General features: G+C 43.7%; 3 protein-coding genes across 7 annotated transcripts in view; 1 reads left to right on the top strand and 2 right to left on the bottom strand.

Moving 5' to 3' along the window:
- Positions 1–1,464, bottom strand: part of CPAMD8 (C3 and PZP like alpha-2-macroglobulin domain containing 8) — a 39,927-nt gene extending 38,463 nt beyond the window's left edge. Inside the window, exon 1 of the mRNA XM_065652417.1 lies at positions 1,320–1,464. Coding sequence (XP_065508489.1) covers positions 1,320–1,396 — 77 coding nt within the window. The 5' untranslated portion in view covers positions 1,397–1,464. The remainder of the gene's footprint in view (positions 1–1,319) is intronic.
- Positions 1,465–8,246: 6,782 nt separating this feature from the next.
- HAUS8 (HAUS augmin like complex subunit 8) lies at positions 8,247–14,880 on the bottom strand. The gene is made up of 11 exons (XM_065652666.1): positions 14,851–14,880; positions 14,695–14,765; positions 14,561–14,616; positions 14,135–14,231; positions 13,320–13,433; positions 12,724–12,806; positions 12,178–12,249; positions 11,768–11,926; positions 10,968–11,109; positions 9,778–9,919; positions 8,247–9,023 (listed from the first exon to the last, which is right to left on the bottom strand). Exons 1-11 carry the CDS (start codon positions 14,871–14,873, stop codon positions 8,903–8,905), a joined length of 1,080 nt encoding a protein of 359 aa, XP_065508738.1. The 5' UTR covers positions 14,874–14,880; the 3' UTR covers positions 8,247–8,902.
- Positions 14,881–15,564: 684 nt separating this feature from the next.
- The window catches only part of MYO9B (myosin IXB), a 41,009-nt gene continuing 38,904 nt past the window's right edge, over positions 15,565–17,669 (top strand). For all 5 annotated transcript variants that reach the window (XM_065652404.1, XM_065652403.1, XM_065652400.1 and 2 more), the window contains exon 1: positions 15,565–15,644. The gene's annotated coding sequence lies outside the window, so the exon portion shown is untranslated. The remainder of the gene's footprint in view (positions 15,645–17,669) is intronic.

Genomic DNA, 17,669 nt, shown 5'->3' with positions numbered 1-17,669 from the left:
TCTTCCCAAAAGGATTTTTTTTTTAAACGAGGCGATTTCTTCTATGTCTCTTTAAGCCTGGTGTGTCAGCCCATGCCTTTCTATAGTTCCATGAGCCAGGTTGCTTTAGTTCATGATTAATTATCACTTGGGGATGAGGATGATTGTGTTTTACAGCCCCCAAGTCATCTTTTATCAAATTCCAACCCCTGTTTCTCTCTCAGCAGGCCTCATTGCCATGGAGATCCCATTACCCCCAAAGGAAGTTCAGATCTCTGTGGCATTCGAGCTAAATTGCATGGGGTCCTTGGAGATTCAAACCTTTATGGTTTCCAGGTTTGAAAATTCATCGGAACAATAATAAATAACAATAAAAAGTTACTACTTAGCCTGCAAATTCTTGGTAAGAAAGACATAGCCCACGTTGTTGCAGAGGGAGAGCGAGTACCATCTGCATCCAGTACGGAATGATTAGACTCCAAGTGTCACATAGCACAGCGCTACAGAGCCAGATGTGAAGCACATGTATTCACATTGTTCTACATCACTGCAACTCTTCCCCAAGTATCAGTCCGCTGATAAGGCTATTTAAGTCACTTAATAAGTGGTATTTTAGCATCAAATATTTAACTTGGCAATTAAACAGCTACATGGACAGTGACTGGACAGATCCTTTAAGTACATTTGACTAACAGCTCTGTCAGGTTACACCAAAACTTGGCAGGACGTGAAATATTTTCTGGTAAGCAAGTGAAAGTAAGTTCTCTGTGGCACTCAGTTAATGCAGCTATTCACGTTGTTGACGGACTATAATAAACCAGGGATAAAGAACAAAGCAAACCTTAATCAAAGTTAAACTAAACACACTGCAACGAGCTGTGGATTCTACTTCTAAAAGCCAGAGAACTTTCCCTCCAGTGAAATGTTTCTCCCTGGATGCTTTTCCCCCACAAGAATGTTTCACACGCTCTTCGGGCGCAAACAGCGCTACCTTCAACCATCCCCAGCACAACAGCAGCCCCGGCGCAACACCCCGGATTCCTTAAATAATTGTTCGCAGATAAAAGCTTTGCAGCCACTCGCCAGAGGCAGGTATTTTTAAGGAGACTTTCTTATTTTTTTTCTTTTTTTTCTTTTCCCTGTGCTATGCACTTTTACACCGGCGAGTACAAACGTGCTGCCGGGCTGGGGAACCGCCGCAGCTCGCCTCCCCAGCCCCTCGGGGGGAACTTCTCACGGGCTTTGTTAAGCGCTTGGTGCGGCCACCCCCGGAGCCCCTCGCAGAGCAGAGGGGTCCATCCTCCCTCCCCACCAGCCCTCCCGAGGCTCCCGGTACTCACCGCCGCTCCCGGGGCTGGGCAGCGACCAGGCTGCACAGGCTCAGCAGGACCCCCCAGGCACAGCAGCTGCGGGCCATGGTGCTCGGAGCCCCGGCCCACAGCCGCTCTCTCCGCGGGCAGGAGGAGCCTTTTGTTCCCGGCGAAGCGCAGCCCGAGCTTCCCCCGCCGCCCCGCTCCCGGGCTCGGCTCCCCGGTGCCTCTGGCCGCCGCCTCCGCCGCGTCCCCGCCCCCGGGCCGCCCCCTCCTGGCCCCGGTGCCCGCTCGGCTCCGGCCCCGGCTCTTTGTCTGCGGTCCCCGCCTGCTCCTGACAGCGTGCACCGGGGGAGGGGGCCGGGCTGCAGCCCGGGGCGGAGGGGCGGAGGTGCGGGCCCGGTCCTGCCCACCCGCCCGCTCCAGGTGCGCTGCCGGCTCCAGCCGCCGCTCCTCACCTTCCTCATCCTCCCGCAGCCCCCGAGGGCTCCTCTCAGCCCGGAGAGCCCCTGCCTGAGCTCCTCCAGTGCCTGCCGGTGCCGGGCGGGCTCAGGCAGATGCACAAGTGAAGGTTCCTACAGGTCCCATCAACTCGGAGCATCCCCTGCATGGGCCGGTCCCGTCCATTGAGCCTCTGCACTCCGAGGCGCTCCACTGAGCCCTGCCAAAGCACCGCTTTTCAAGCCCAAAATCCTTTTCAGACCCTGCTCTGTTCTCCTCCATCCCCAGGCCTTCATCTGTCCATCTCCATCTCTCCGTCCCAGCCGCGGTTCCAGGGGCTGGAGACAGGAGGGGGAGCTCTCAGCACGCTGCTCTGGAGAAGAGCAGTTCGCACAAATCGGGGAAAAGCAGATCCAAAGCAACAGCAGGGAATCGAGGCCACAGAATAAACACCATGTCTCACAGTGATGCATTAAAAGCTGCATATAGGAATGATTTTTGCAACCCTTGCTGGGAGTCTGAATCACATTTTCCCCCCAACACTACACACCTGGTTTAAGGTAAGCTACTAGGAAAAGAGGGAAAAAAAATTACAAAATACTATTTTTTCCCCTCCCCTAGGTTAGCTCTATTACTTGAACCTCACTTCTATTTCTTCTAAAAATCCCTGATATGGAGCCTGGTATTTTACTTAGCAAAAAATACAGATTTGTATCCAAAAGCCAACTCAATAGTTTACCAAAGGCCCTTTTTTCTTCTAGCTTCTGACAAGAAAAACAGCAATTCAAGTGGCTAAAGTTGCTAAAGTTTTTAAAAGTTTTTAAATTCTTTTTGGATTCATCATTTTCTCAGATACGTGCACAGAACCCTCCATGCCACAGTATTTCCCTGTCCGCAACACAGCAATACTAACGTCTGCCTCCCAGAGCATGTTGGAACCCTTTGATTAAAGATGATCAGCAGGCAAAACAAAAATGAAGCACCTCTGCTGTTTTCACGGTCTAGCAGCCTATAACTGATGCACAATATCTCACCAATCAAAACAATGATTTTGATAACAGTCCTGCAGAAATCAGATGTGTTTTGGGTACATTTCACCTTGGAAAAAGCTCCTCTGGGGATGGACTCCAAAGAAGCAACAGGATTTAGCGCTGAACTGAGGGATGCAGCACAGCACACTTCTCAAACGCAGCTCCATCACGCTTAGCTTAATGCTAAAATGTTTTTCAGCACAAACCAGTGCATTTCTACACTTCAGAAACTATCATTATGTGGAGTATGGCCCTTTTACATCACAGCTAACTTTTTTAAAAGGAAACATTTCTTCCAAATTGAAGATTTTCTACTTGATATTTACTGACTACAAGAAATATCAGGCAATTACAGTCCCTAAGGACTGCAAACCATCTTCTAATTATGAAAGTATGTGCAATCCTGTAAATAAGGCTAGACTCAGCTTGGTCTGAAAAAAAAGGAGGCTTTAGATATCATTTCAAACTATTTAGTTACTGAAATGGAATTTTCTGTGCCTGCCAAAATGAATCCTATTCAGTGTGATGCAACAGGTGTTGGAATTCCAGCAGCCGCCTGCAACCCACATCTGGTAACGGTTAGGAGTTTAAAGGAAGTTCTGTAAGAACTGCTTATGTATAAAAACTATTCATCAGTCAAATCTATGGGCCATATTCACCCACCCGCTTGCACTGTGCATAGTTCAGATTTTTATTTCGTTTACAAAAAACGTAATTCTGCTTCTCATGAAATGTCAGGAATCTCAGGCACTTGTCCAGGTTGGAAGCGTGGGGGGATTGGAACGGCCGTGCTGGTGTGTCAGAAAGGTGAGAGAGGGACTGCAGTTTATAGAGGAAGGTGTGAGTACATCTATATTTGTTCTGACTAAATCTAATTTATATCCTGACTGCTTGTACATCCTCATCATTACTCTGCAGAAGAATTCCCCCCACCAAGAATAAGGTCTTAGTTAATTTTTACATCGTCATATTCACAGTAAAAAAACCCCACACCCATTTCTTCACCTCCCAGTTTTGTTCTCCCTTTGTGTTTCTGTGACAGCCTCCTTTCTGTTAACCAAACACAGATTTCTAACATAGAAACTGGTAAGTGTAAAACAAGTGTCCTGCTGCCTTTGTCACACTACTGCAAGCTTACCCACAATGAGGTTAACATCTTTTTACGGAAACTACAGCCTCAGTCCAGATACAGAGTGGTAGAAACAAGACTGATCCTGTCTCCTGGGAATACAAGCATCTCTAGAACAAAATTACAAGGAAAGGATAATTAAAGAGCACATTCAAAATAATACAATCTGTGTAGCATATAACAGGATAATGATATTGAGAATATACTCATTACACAGTTCTGTCAAAAATGCTTATTAATCATCTCTAGAACAGGAGAGGCTGACATTCCAGAGTAGTACATTTTAATTCCTGAAATAATACTAAGAAATCATTCATATGGGCAGATGCTGATTTAGAACAGGAACAGAGCCCTGTGCTTAATCAGAGTGGCTGTCATTAAGATATTTAGTAAGAAATTACTTCCCAGTTTTCTACTCAGCCTCTACATACAACTGATGTAATCAAAGTTTGTGCATAGTCTAGTGTTTGCTGGAAGTTTTATAAATAAGGGGTCTAGAGAGGTTGTGAATTCTCCACATTTAACAGTTAATAAAAATTCAGCTGGACACCTTTGTAACTAGGAATGGATAGAGCTGTCCTTTTATCATGGAAATCATATTGATTCGAGAAATTCAATTTTGTTCAGTTAGGTGAAGACAGATTTCTCATAACAAAAAAAGGTAGCAAGAAAAGGTTAAGGGCTCTCAACATCTTTGGGTACTGCCTAAACAGATACTATACTCACCCTGTCCACAATAAGCTGAAGTTGTATAAGTGAACCAACATTGCTCTATAGTCAAGCTAATAAGCTTCATCCTGGTTCAGCTGGGGATCGGTGCTGCACTCCTTTAGTGATCTGTCTGAAAAGTTCTGAAGAAATACACAAAAAACCCCTGAGTGCTGAAAGGATTAAGTGCCACAGACAGAATATCTTTTGGGGTAGTAGTCCTGAAAACTCTACTAATCACTCAGCTGTTTAACTTCCCACCCCCACATGCAATAAATATTAAAACAATGAATTAAGTTTTGATCTCCTACAGGCCATCTCCAAACACATTATCTATATAAACAAAAAATTAGTTATGTCTTAAGAGACAAATTGTGTTTGCTTCCCTAACATATGGAATTTAAGATCATGACATGGCAGGAAACTTGATAGGTCTTGCATATACATTATCACAGAAATATTTTAAAAGGAACCGATCAGAGGCATTTGAGACTACTCCGCAAGCCTAGTCCTCCACGCCGCGCTTGCTTTACAGACCACACACAAATGCAGCGGAAGAAACCACCTAAAATAATTTCTGTGAGTTGAACAGGAATGCTCACATAATCACTGGAAATGCTCTTAATTGGTGTGGCTCAGTGGTGCATTTCTGGGCCGTTAGATCCTCTGCCGCTCTGGAACTCTTTTCACGTCCTGGCAATCACAGTCCAGCCAGCAGTTTGTTTATCATATTCAGTATGAGTTTCCGCATCTCCAACAAAGTGGTATTTACTCTGAGGCAGGGAAGACTGCAGTAATCCAATAAGTTCTCGTTAGCCTAAAATGCAGAAACATCTGCTGGGGTCATGAGCTGCTTGCTTGCTGTTGATGAGCAAAGAATCAGCTCCGTTCCAAGCTAGTGCAAACAAAGAATTGCGGGGCTGGGGGTGGTGGTGAAGAGACAAACGGGCCTCGATCATCTCCTGAGCTGCGGCTCCACTCTCGTGCGCCATAGGGATGCTCCCTCAGCTCGACCCCTGGCGACCCTATCACTGAGAACACAGGAATTACAGCAAAAAATGCTTTGACTCAGCCCTCCTGCGCTGGTGGTTAAAACAGTCGGGCAACAGCAGCATAACTGAAGAGAATGTGGTCAGAGCTCCCCAAGAAACAGCAGGCTCTGGACAGGGCAATCTGTGCAGAGCAAAACCTCATTTAAAATGGTCTTCGCCAATCACTTTTTAGACAACTAAGAATTTTGCAGAAGGTGAATACTTACGTTTCTGCGCTCCCTTCTCTCCACCCAGGCTCTCAGACCTAGCTGGCTCATTTCACAATTGATTTCAGTTTTTGGAAGAGAAAAAATGCCTTTGTCCCCTCAAAAAAATGTACCTTATTAGGACACAGTAATGTTAACAATTGGTCAATAAGATATTCTGGCTTAAAAGATGAATACATAGGTAGTATGAATAACACAAGTTCAGGTAGAATATAACTAAATCTATGCTGATACAACTTACAGAAGGAAGAACACAATTATAGGTTAAAAAAAAGAGGGAGATTGATAACTTGAATAAAAGCTTAGAATTCCAGATTCAAAGCATGTGACACTATCAGAAAATAAACCGAAAATACAAAATAAGTGGTGTCACATCTGTTTAGCTCCTGCTCCAGTGATTCTGCTGTTCTTTGCTGTTGTTTTGTTTGTACAGTATCTAATTCTGTGGCTATTGCAAGGTGGAGGAGCCTAAAATACTTCTGCAAAGAGACAAACCAGAACCACTTACAAAGAACATTTAGAAAAATTCAGATGTAAAAGTCTCAGTTCAAAATAGTTTAAGACTCTTTCCTAGAGGGGCTGAGCTGCTTTATCTATTAATAACACTTGTTCTATCATTTGTACAAAGAATCACACAAGTGTTTAATTGAAGGAAAAGAATGGCCAGAATGCTCAAATCAATGCCTGTGATTCTTCTGGAACAATGAACACACATCCCCAAGCACTTCATTGTTTTGTACACGCAGTTGGCCTTTAGCTCCAGGACTCCCCCCTTTCCTCCAGCCTGTTGGACAGACAGCGGCTGCCGCCTGCAGCTGCAAGGCTGAACTGCTGGCCCAACAGATTCCGAGCTTTTCCTTGGAATCACTGCGAGCAGAACCTTCCTCCTCTGCTGTTCTGCAGGGAAGAGAGCTAACAGCATTCCACTTCAGCACAAAAATTAATATTGCTGTCTGCTGCTTAAGTAACATTTGGGTATATATATACACACACACACACACACAAGAGTGTCTCAGTGGTAGAAAGTCACTCAACTGAAAAGGGTGGGTTTAATTTAAAAAGTATTTCTTAAAGAAAAAATAGGCCAGCAATGAGGTCTACCACCAAGAAATCCTAGGAAAGACATTATGACCTATGTCTGCGCAGAGACAAAAATATCAAGGCACTATAAACTCGATTTTCATTTCATCCTTCTCCCTGCATATTTAAGACGACCTCTTAACTTCTGATGTCTCAGAATGACACACTTATTGTGAACGGGTTAAAGGCATGAGGACACACATCCTAGCAATTATCCAAACCTAGGAAAAATGGTGGTTTGACCAGCAGTTTCATCATATAGGAGCCTTTCTACCTAGATCTCCATCCACCAAAACTAGACAGACTACCAATGTGCAACCATGACTCGACCACTTAGCAAAGTTCTCCATCCAGTGGCCAACTTTGTAGGTGCAGCTCATGTTCCTGACCCAAAACATGATCCTGTGCACAGCACCCACAACTGATGGGCTGAACAGCAGCACGTACAAGTGAATTATGAGGTGCAGTTCACCTAACACGTTTGAGGAAGAAGAAATAACAGATGAATAACTTAAAATAACTCATTGCCCTCCCGCTGGTTCATGGATCAGTTGCTGAAAAAAAGACACCGATATTAGATACGAGGTGGGTCTTAATAGTTTGGTATATATTGACTTCTCACCCAGTGTATTGCACATCTTATTGATTCAGTTACTATATCTTAATTTACTCCTAATTTTTAATAAGAGGAGACAAGGATCGAGTTAGACCCTTAGTAATATCAGGAGGAAAGCCTGAATAACTCTTCAAGGAGTGCAAGGAAAATGCTCCAAGTAACTTTTGAGCAGGCCAAAAAGCTTTCTAGCCACAGCTTAAGCTGGAACCGTAACACTAAGCAGACAATGCAAAACAGAGCTTTTGAAAAACCATCACAGAAAGAGGTTCCACAGGTAAAAAAAATACAGGATACAGCATATCTTTCAGAGAGAAATGCATTCCGTGTACAAAAATGGGAAGTACGTTGAAAAAACCTGCCACATCTGGCATGTATGTTCATAACAGAACACACTCACTCTCAGGCACTTACTCAGTAGTTACGTTGGAAGTTTCTCTCCACATTCACACTCTTCTGGCCTCAGCACTTGGGCACCAGGAGGTCAGGGCTTGCCATTGGGACTGGCCAGAGCCTCTAAGGCCATCACTTATTGCATATATTGTGTAGTATCAGACCTGTGTAAGCCCAGATGGAAACAAAAGCTTCTGCAGGAGATCAGTGAAGATATTAAAACGTGAAGGCTCTTGATATAACAGTGGAAAATAAGTCTTTATTGTTAAAAAGAATAAATAAAATCTTTAAGAGAAGGTGTCAGTTTAATACAAAAGCATTTCCGATTTTAATAATTTTTTTCCAAGACAATTAGGCAACAAGTTACCAACACTTTTCACTTGTTACAAGTGACCAGGCTCCTTCCAATCATCAGTCCTCGATATTTGCTACCCTTGCAGGTTTTCTTCTCAGCATATCTGGAAATAAGGGACAATTAAGCATTCCTCCAGAAGCTCTTCACTGAGTGACCAATGATCCTACAGATCCTCCCGATGAGATCAGCACAAGCGCAGTCCCACCTACACAATTCCACACCTACATTCTGATACACTGCCCTCTAAGGAACACTACTTTGGACAGAGATGCAGAGCAGTGTACTTGAAGCCAGTTCCAAGAAAGTAAAACAATAAATTTAACACAGATGTCACACTTCCTAAGAATAACATTTCTTATGATTTACCTTTCAGTATTGTCAAGGCAGAAAGTGATGAGAAAGGTGTCACAGAAATTCATGTTAAAATCAGATGTCTCCTTACGGGACAGCACGCAGAAGAAAACTGCATTTCTCACGTTAGTAAGCAGACATGCTGCTGGTTTCGTATTCCGGGATAACTGAAAATTTGGACAAGTTCTATGTTCGTCCAGGAAGTATGCTGGCATTGATTTAGCACCCACTCGTTAGTAAAACAATACACAAACTCAGTCGAAGTACCAGCGTTTCACAACATCTAGTCCATGATTCTCTTCGCATATGCTTTGGTTATGCAGAGAAACTTCTTTACTAACTTCAAATGACAGGTTCTGCACTTGTTTGAAGCTCCTGGAACAAAAGAAGCAAGCTTAATCAGTTACTCTGCAGGATAATAACCTCTGCTTAACTCCAAAGGTTCTGTGCCTGGACTTCGACATCATTCTCCTACCACGGAGCCACCAAAAGAAAAAAAAAAAAAATGTAAAATGTGAATTTTCTTCCCAAAGGCCAGAATTTGGAGGAGAGGAGGGACAGATGTGTGGCTTTATGGTCTATCAATCCTCAATGATTTTAGCTGTATTCTCTTCTAGGGAAATGAAGGAAAGAAAGGAAATTCATGATGCTTTATCTCTTCCTCACGCCTTCAGCAATACTTTGGATTTGTTGACACAATACTCAATTATAAACACCCTCTTCTGTGCTCCTTGTGCCTTCTAAAGGATAGTATCTTTGCGTGGTTATTATTTAAGACATAAGTGCTTCCAAGTTCACTTTTCTGTCTCCTGGAGTTCTCCACTCTCCTACATATTCGCACTTTCCCAGGGCTATTCTTGCTCAGTGAAACTCTCAGCTAAAGTGTCATGGCACACTAAAGTAGTTCACTTAGAATACACACAAAAAAACCCCTCAAACGTCTTTACTTTGACTGTTGGTGGCATAGGAACAGAAATACAGATGTCTGCTACAAACGGAATAATTTTAGTGCTACTATGCCCTCAATTAATTCTCTTCCAATACACATTCTGGGTATATTCTGGTGAGACTATAGATTTTTCTCTGCATATTCAGCCAACAAGTCTTTTCACCTGATTGTTGTAAGTACCTTTGAAGCTCTTTATCCAGTTTCTGAGAAACTTCTGCAAGGTCTTTCAGTACACTAAATGTTTTTGCACTGTCTCCTGCGCAGCTTGGCATAACTTCTGACAGAAGTTCCTGTGTGATGGTTAACTGCTTTCGCAGTTCATCTACAATATGAGTTGTTGAAGATATTATTTAAAAATACAGGCAATGGCATCAGTTACTACAACATTAGTTAATAGCTGGAATAACCACAGAAACAGATGAACTAGATGAGGATAAACTACTGTTTGTTCAGCTTTCACACACTATGAGAAAGCTGTGAAAGCCAAATTATTTTTAGCTATGAAGACTAACACCAGCAAAGGCTATTAAAATTGCTAATTGAGCTCTCATTTAGAGTATGTCAAAGATTTTGACAAGACAGAAATGGAAGAGAAAAAACAAGTCTAAAATATCAAAAATTCCCTGGCATGTTACATATATTGGTATTGGCATGTACCCCAACATGAAATTTATCTAGTCATTTCCTTTGGCAGACACAAACGAAAAATACGTACTTATTTCCTTTCAAGCCTTCTTACAAGAATTCTAAGTTCTTCAATAAACCTTTTCCATTTGTTTTAAAGTGCTAGCAAGATTCTTGTAAATGGTTTAAGAATCTCATTTCTTGCAGACCAGCAGTTTAAAAATGTAACTTTTTCTCCAGACTTCAACACAAAACACAAGTACTAATTTATTAGTCTCCAATTCAAGACGTCACAAAATATATTTAAGGTCTAGTTCTACAGGAAATGTGAACGAGTCTACCCATGTGACTTCATCCCTCAGACATAGAAACAAGAAGAGATCATAGTATTTCTACAAATTGCTTACCCATTTGGAACAGGGAAGGAGGAGGAGGAGTACCATGAATGCAAGTAAATGATACAGAAACTTGTTAAAGAAAGTGTGCACAAAGACTGCCCTAGTTTAGAAAGTTAATTTTTTCCTGCAAGATAAACTTGTCCAAGTGCAGTTTAGTGGTTAAACAGAAACCAGAATTATTCCTAGCAAAAGACGTGACTAATATTGCAGCCCAGTGTCTGCACAAGCGCTAAGAGCACGCGCTGCTCCTCCAGTGGCCACAGATAGATCTAGCAATAACAACGGCAGAATTTTAGCATACCAAAAAACACTTTCTGAAAGTAAATTTAGTGAATCAAACTTTCATACCAAGGTATGTTAGCATATCTCCTTCTATGTGAATATTCTTTATGGGTAATTCATGCCTAGTGGCATCCAGGGAAACCGCAAAGCTTTTATATTGCTCTTTAAACTGTTCACAAACAGGAACAAGGGGAGAAAGTACTTCCATCTGAAAAAGACACAGGATGAACCAACACTTCTTCGAAAGCAGCCATTTTGTTAGTACAGACCTGGCTCAATACAGAAAAATAATTTATAAAAACCCCAAATCCTTGTCAACACCGGAATTCGAGAAGTTTGTGGTGTGATACTCCTACCGTACCATTTAACAGCTTTTCCTTTGCCTAAGACAAGACCAGTTTCCTTGATACTGTAACTCAGAGGTATTAGCAACATGGCAGGCAAAGTGTTTTATACGTGATACTTTGTAGTTAACAGTGTATTCTCAAAAAGACAAGTCTTGTTTGATTTTTACAATGCATATTTGTTAAAAGCAAACATAGGTTTAGTTTTGAAAATTAACTATTCACAAGTAGTACTACTTTTTTATTTAACACAACTAAAAAAGACCTGAAAAAAGAGGGGAAGGTTTAGCTTCTAGGATCAAGTATTTTCAAGTATTTCATTAGAAATTTGCCTTCTTACAACCAGGCCAAAACTGTTACTGTCTAACACACAAAAATGAGACAAAGAACAGAAAAAATTGTACCCCAGCAACAGAAAATTGTACCGCAGCAGGCCGCAGAAGCAGAGAAATCTCTGGATAAAGGACTACTTCGTAAGTGAGCTTGTTTATATACAGAAGCATAAATTGTAATAAAGCCTACCTGTTTATCCAACGCCTCGTCAAGTTTCTGCTCTCTCTCTTTGAGGAGAATTTCACGCTTTAACTCGCAGAGCTTTTCCTGTTGTCTCTCCTTTTCTTCACACAACATTAGCAAGTTTTTTTCTGCTTTCTTCTCCAGCTTGGCAAGATTTTTTTCTGCCTATTACATAAAAAAATATTCACAACTCAATTAATGCTACATTTAAATCATTAACATATTCTGAATAGCTTAATTAAACTGGCACCAAATTCAGTCTGAATTTTCAAAGCAGGTCATACAGTTTTACTACCATAAACATATAAAGTCACAAAAATCTAACTTTTATGGATCAGAAAGCATAGACCGGAATTAAACTATTCCTCAAAATCAACTTTTCTATCTGAAACACCAAACTCTTGACTGAGTCTCACCTTTATCCTTAGGTAAGTTAAAAGCAGTGTCTGAGATTCCAGCTCCTCCATCAGAGAACGACAATCATTTCCCTTTAGAACAGAAAAGAATATTTTGGTATCAAAACAATTATTTTTTCAATGTTCAAATAAATAACTGAAAGTCCAATTCATGCCCAGAATCATCATCAACAGTCAGCCTGGTGAAAAAAGTTTGGGTTCTGAAACAACACGTGTTAATTAAATATACTTCTTTGTTCGGCTTTTTATAACATTACCAGCAGATTTTTGTAATAGTAGTAGAGAACTTGACGTTTCAGTGCTACGTTGAATGAAATCTGTAAACGAGGCACTTCAAATCAAGTTGGATCAATGTTAGTTTTCTGAGAAAAAATGCCAGAAAATATACAGGTTGCTTTAAAAAGATGGACCCAGTTTCAAAGCAGTATATGTCACAATGGCAACACGTTACAATCTGTGCGCTGGGGGAGGCATCTGGCAGTAATCATTGGAAATTCTGCACCCCGCACTTTTAAAGTGGGATGAAATGAAAGCAATGAGACTCACCTCTTTTTTGGGTTTTTGTTGTGGTCTTGTATTTCCTTTGCAAGCAGATTTTGAAGCAGGAGTCTTTTTGCGGACGCTTTTATCTGTATCACAACAGAAAAGTTACTGCTCCCTTCTACCAAAGTATATAGGCTGGGTGAACATACCATCAGGTTCTTCAAAGGCAAAGATAATTTCAAAATCATTATGTGTACTAGTAAGGAAGACTTGTGCTCTCTTTCTGGCTCTGATGCTACTCACAAGAAGCTGTGGATAATGTGAGCCTTAAGTAACAGTTACAAATAGATGTGAGACAATTTTCAGAAGGGCTGATAATCTGACACCCATCTGTTATGGGACCAAAGACCTGAGAGTACTTTGTTCTTTAGTATTTGAACTTAAACAAAAGGAATGGAGCACCCAAAAGACACTAAAAATCAAGAGGTTATTTTAAACCCTGAAAGTCTCAATACCTCTGCTGAAAGACATTGAAATAACATTCACCTTATTTAACAAAATCCCTTTGTGAATATAGTAGAATACAAGGGTTACCTATCATCAAGTTACAACACGTTAAAAATAATAAAATAAGAAATTGAGTACGAGTGTGAGCTTACCACTAATGGCTGAAATATCAAGGTCTGGTCGACTAATTTTGTCTTCATCTAATAAAGTGGACTGCAAGTCACCTTTCTCAAAACTACCCTGACTTAATGAGCGAGAGGCAACATCTGTAGAAAGAAGTTGTTATCAAACTAAAAGAATTAGGACAGATTCTGCACAAGTTCACAATCAATTATGCTTTCACTAATACGTGGCAATCTTACACAAACTTTTACACATTTATTTTATATACACCGTTTGTACACTCCCTAACTTAACTAGAGATCAGGCAGTTCAGAATGTTATCCTCTTAAACACTTCACAGTTCAACAACAACCCTCATATATGAAAAGGGAATAATGTTATTTCCTCAGGATTTTCAAGTCAGAGTCTTACCAGAAAATTCTTTTGCAATTATTGTAAAAGAAATAAAAAAAGGACTGTTTTGCAGGAGGGATTTTCAGTCATATACTTTGGGTTTATAAAAAAGATTAAATTAAAAAAACAAGGTAATTGCAAGGGCATAGTAACAGAACGTTCAAAGTCTTATGCAGAAAGAAAGAGATTTGCTTATTTTAGACAACCCAGTTACCGAATTCCTGATTAGTTCTCTATCAGAACGTCCAGACAAGAGTTTAATGCACTTCAGGTTACACTTCTTAATGCCACATCAAGTTTCTTAATTCCCTTTGTATACAGATAATAACTGGCAGTGACGTAAGTAGTACAAAATAGCATCTCTTAACAACGTTTTAGAGTCGTTAAGAGTTCCGCAGGTCAGAAATACAAATTCACAAAGGAATAGCTTTTAAATTCTGGTAAAACCTACCAGCAGGTGTTTTACATTTCTGAGGAAGAACTGATCTTGGTTCAGTTCCAGAAGATGGTTTAACAGTGGATGTTGAAAAGGAACTTGCAGAATTATCCTGAGAGTCAAGAAACAGAAAAGACTGAACATAAGCAGTAATTATGACCAGAAATGTAACTTAACTCAGATTCGAATGCTGACAATAAGCAACTACAGTCCCAGTGTGTCTTCGGTGCTTTGCAAGTCACCTGAGTACAGTCCCAAGTTTCCATCCCAGTCTGCATCTAGTGATACACCATGACTCCCTCATAACACCACGACTCCCTCACAACGCCAGTGAAGTCACTTTTTGCTTAGTTCCCACCGCCACACACCCGAGCCGCCCCTCAGATCGTTTCTATCCTTCACTGAGCAACCCCTGAGCCCAGCAGCGGGGGGTCCAAGTACCTTCTTGGCGTCTTTCTTATCGTACTGCAGGTAGCGAGACTTGACGACTCTTCCTCCTGCAGAAGGAGCACAGGGAGCTCAGCCGGGCCTGCCCGCGCTTCCCGCCTCGGGCTCCCCCCTCGCCTCACGACTACCTTTCCGCTTATTCTTAGGCGCTTCTCCGCCCGCCACCGTAGCACCGGGGTCGTTCGCCAGCGCAGACATCCTGCGAAGACAAGAGCGGGAGATGACGAGGGAGGAGGCGGGCGGGGAGTCGCTGCCCTCCCTGCCTGCCTCCCTCTCTCCCTCACCCTCCCGCTGCCTCAGCCGCCATCCCGTTCGAACCGCCGCGCATGCGCAGCCCCGCCCCCCGCCCTCCAGGGGAGGGAGCGGCCGCGCGCGCCCCCTAGCGGCGCGGAGGAATGAGACCAACCCACTCGGGACAGGCGCCACACGGGCACGGGGCCCTCCCCGCGGGCGATGCCTCCCACCCGGGTTGCGCCTGCAGAGCTGCTACCCTGCCCTCAGCACCAGGGTAAAGCGAGAAACGAGAGCCTGACAAGGCCTGCAGCATGACTGACCGCAAGTGCTCTCCTTTCCTTTGGTGGGAGGTGGCCACTCTCTGTGGTGAACCCCACGAAGGCCACGCGAGCGAACTTCTGCCCCGGCGAGCAGCAGCAGCACCGCCGCCTCCGCAGCAGGAGCCCTCACAGCGCCGGGAGGCGACGCTCCTAGCTGAACACGGCACTGGGTTTTCTTTGGTTTGTACAAGAATCCACCCACTCCTGCTTCTCTCCGCAGGGCCCTGCCTCAGAAAGCACCTGGCTCCCGCCGAGCACCCGAGCTGCTGGCAGCCGTGGGCGAGGCGGCTGGGCCGGGCCGGGCCGGGCCGAGCAGCGGCCGCCACAACCGCGGGCGCCGCTTCGCGCCTCCCGCCCCGGCGCGTCGCGCGGTCCCGCCGCGGGGCGTGGCGCATGCGCGGTGCGCGCGCGGCGCTGAATGGGCGCCGCCCTGCCTCCCGCTACCCGGAAGTGGCGAGCGGCGCCTCGGCGGGGCCTGCGGCGGGCGGCGGTGCTGGGCGCCAGCGCTTCACACACCGGCTGAGGTAAAACGGCGGCGAAGCGCGGCCCTGCGCCCCGGATGGGCGCCCGTTTGTCTTCCTACCCTCCCGCTCTCTCCTCCTTCTCAACGGGTGACAGAGCTCTGTGGTTGTGCCGCCTCAGAGTGAGCGATTTCACAGCCATCCGAGCTCCGGGGCCGGTGTGGCGGGGACCTGTGGGTGGGCGAGCGGGAGGGGGCGTCTGGCGGGCGGGAGCCGTGAGGCTCCGCCGCTTCCCTCAGGAGCCGCGGGGCCGTTCCTCGGGGCCGCGGTGCGGAGCGGGATGAAGCCGTGGGGTGTCTGGCTTCCCTGCGTGGGCTTGTAACGGGCGGGATGATGGAGGTGTTGCCGCCGACTCGTTTTGCTTCTGGAGAGCTGGACGTGCCCTGAGGGAAGGAGCAAACCTCGGCTGCCCGGCTGCACCCCCGGCTCCCCAAGGGTTCACACAGCAGCATCGCTCAGGGCGCGATGTTCGCAGCTTCCACCTCCAGCTTTACCGATCTGCTTTTCCGACAGCCTGTAAACTTTTGTACCAATATCTCAGCATCTTTCGAAAAGCTCGTTAAAGCTCTCTGGGTTCTTTTGTTTCTTTGTTTTATTTTTGGGCGACTCTTTATATCAGTGCTGCTGTGTTGGTTCGTGCTTTCTCACGGGGACCATCGCTACCTAATATTCACCTCTCGCTGTTTGTATCTTGGTAGTGCTGTGTCTTTTTGCTGAGTTTGCATTTGTGATCTCTGGAAAGTAAAACTTTTTCAAGCTGGGAACTTCTTTTTGTTACACATTGGTAGGCTAAGCGTAGCAGAGTTCCATCCCCATTTGTGACTATAGTGGCCATACAGTTGACATAGGTATGTGTGATTCTAACGTAAGATGACTTATCAATATAATTTTTAGCCTTGTTTTCTATTACTCCGTAAGTGTTTTGGCAAAATTCCTACCCAACTTTATTTGCAAGTCCCGTTTGTGAAAAGTGAGAAGTCCTTGGGATGCAAATCCATTTGGTTTTCTTTGATTTCGCCTTCTGGAAATGGGCGGCAGTGCAGCAAAGGGCTGGAGATGACCTCAGCCTTCTGGCAGATGCAATTAGCCTTTCGAAGATGTCATCAGTGTCCTCCCACGTTACTCCTAGAGGTGGGTTGGTATCAGTTCGTCTGCCTAGCTGTTTGCAAATAAGAGTTTCTCATGAGTAATTAGGAGCTCCCTGATTTCAGGTCTGTTAACTGGAATACATAAGCAAAGTACTTGCCCTAAAGTAACAGTGTGAGGTAACCCTGCATTCCAGTTTACTGTATTGGTGTCACACCTATCAAGTTTTAGCAAGTCTTTGGTGTCTTTAACTTAGAATCTTGTCAGAAACAACTCCATTTAATGAAGGGGAAGCAATTTGGGGAACTTCTAATGCATATGAATATTCACATTAGCCTCAAGATTCATTGGAGCTCTTTTTAGAAAAGAGTTGATCTTGATTATTTTTGTCTTTGAACTAACAAAGAGACTCTTTACCTGCTATACACTTCACATCCAGTAACATTGTTTCTGCTTTTCAGGATGATATGTCTAAAGCAATTTTCTTAATCATTAGTGTTTCCTTATTAGCATAAAACTTAGGAGTTACTGCAGAAATGTGGCAGAACTGTTTTTGGAGAGCTGTACAATTTGGGTTGTTTGGTGTGGTGTTTTGTTTTTTCCCCACATTTGAACATTTGTCTTTACAAAAAGCTTTTTCAGTAGTTGAATGTTGCAGTTTGTGCAGTGATAGGGCAGCTGTGCGAATGGACAGTCTGATCAGATTGGGAAGGCTCATGGGTTTGTGTTTTTCTGTGGAACCTAAACCACTTACAGAACTAAATAATTTAGAAAGAGTAAATGCAGCTGATGAAAAATTTAGATGAGGTTCACCTGGAAAGTAATGCTTTGTACAGACTGAGTTTTCTGACAAATCATGATTCAAACATTAGACCTCTTGAATAATCCTGTCTATGAATAACTGTTTGACTCATATGCATGTAGCTCAATATTGCATAGGCT

This window comes from Caloenas nicobarica, chromosome 27 (genome assembly GCF_036013445.1).
Source record: "Caloenas nicobarica isolate bCalNic1 chromosome 27, bCalNic1.hap1, whole genome shotgun sequence".
In the NCBI taxonomy this organism is placed as follows: Eukaryota; Metazoa; Chordata; class Aves; order Columbiformes; family Columbidae; genus Caloenas; species Caloenas nicobarica.
Note: the sequence above shows the minus strand (reverse complement) of the source record. Positions and strands in the feature narration are given on the sequence as shown.

Coding starts and splice junctions, on each gene's coding strand:
- HAUS8 (XM_065652666.1), bottom strand. CDS start 14,873: ATGGCGGCTGAGGCAGCGGGAGG. Junction 13,434..14,134: donor GAAATGTAAAACACCTGCTG/GTAGGTTTTACC, acceptor TTCTTTCTACAG/ATGTTGCCTCTCGCTCATTA. Junction 12,250..12,723: donor AACAAAAACCCAAAAAAGAG/GTGAGTCTCATT, acceptor TCTGTTCTAAAG/GGAAATGATTGTCGTTCTCT.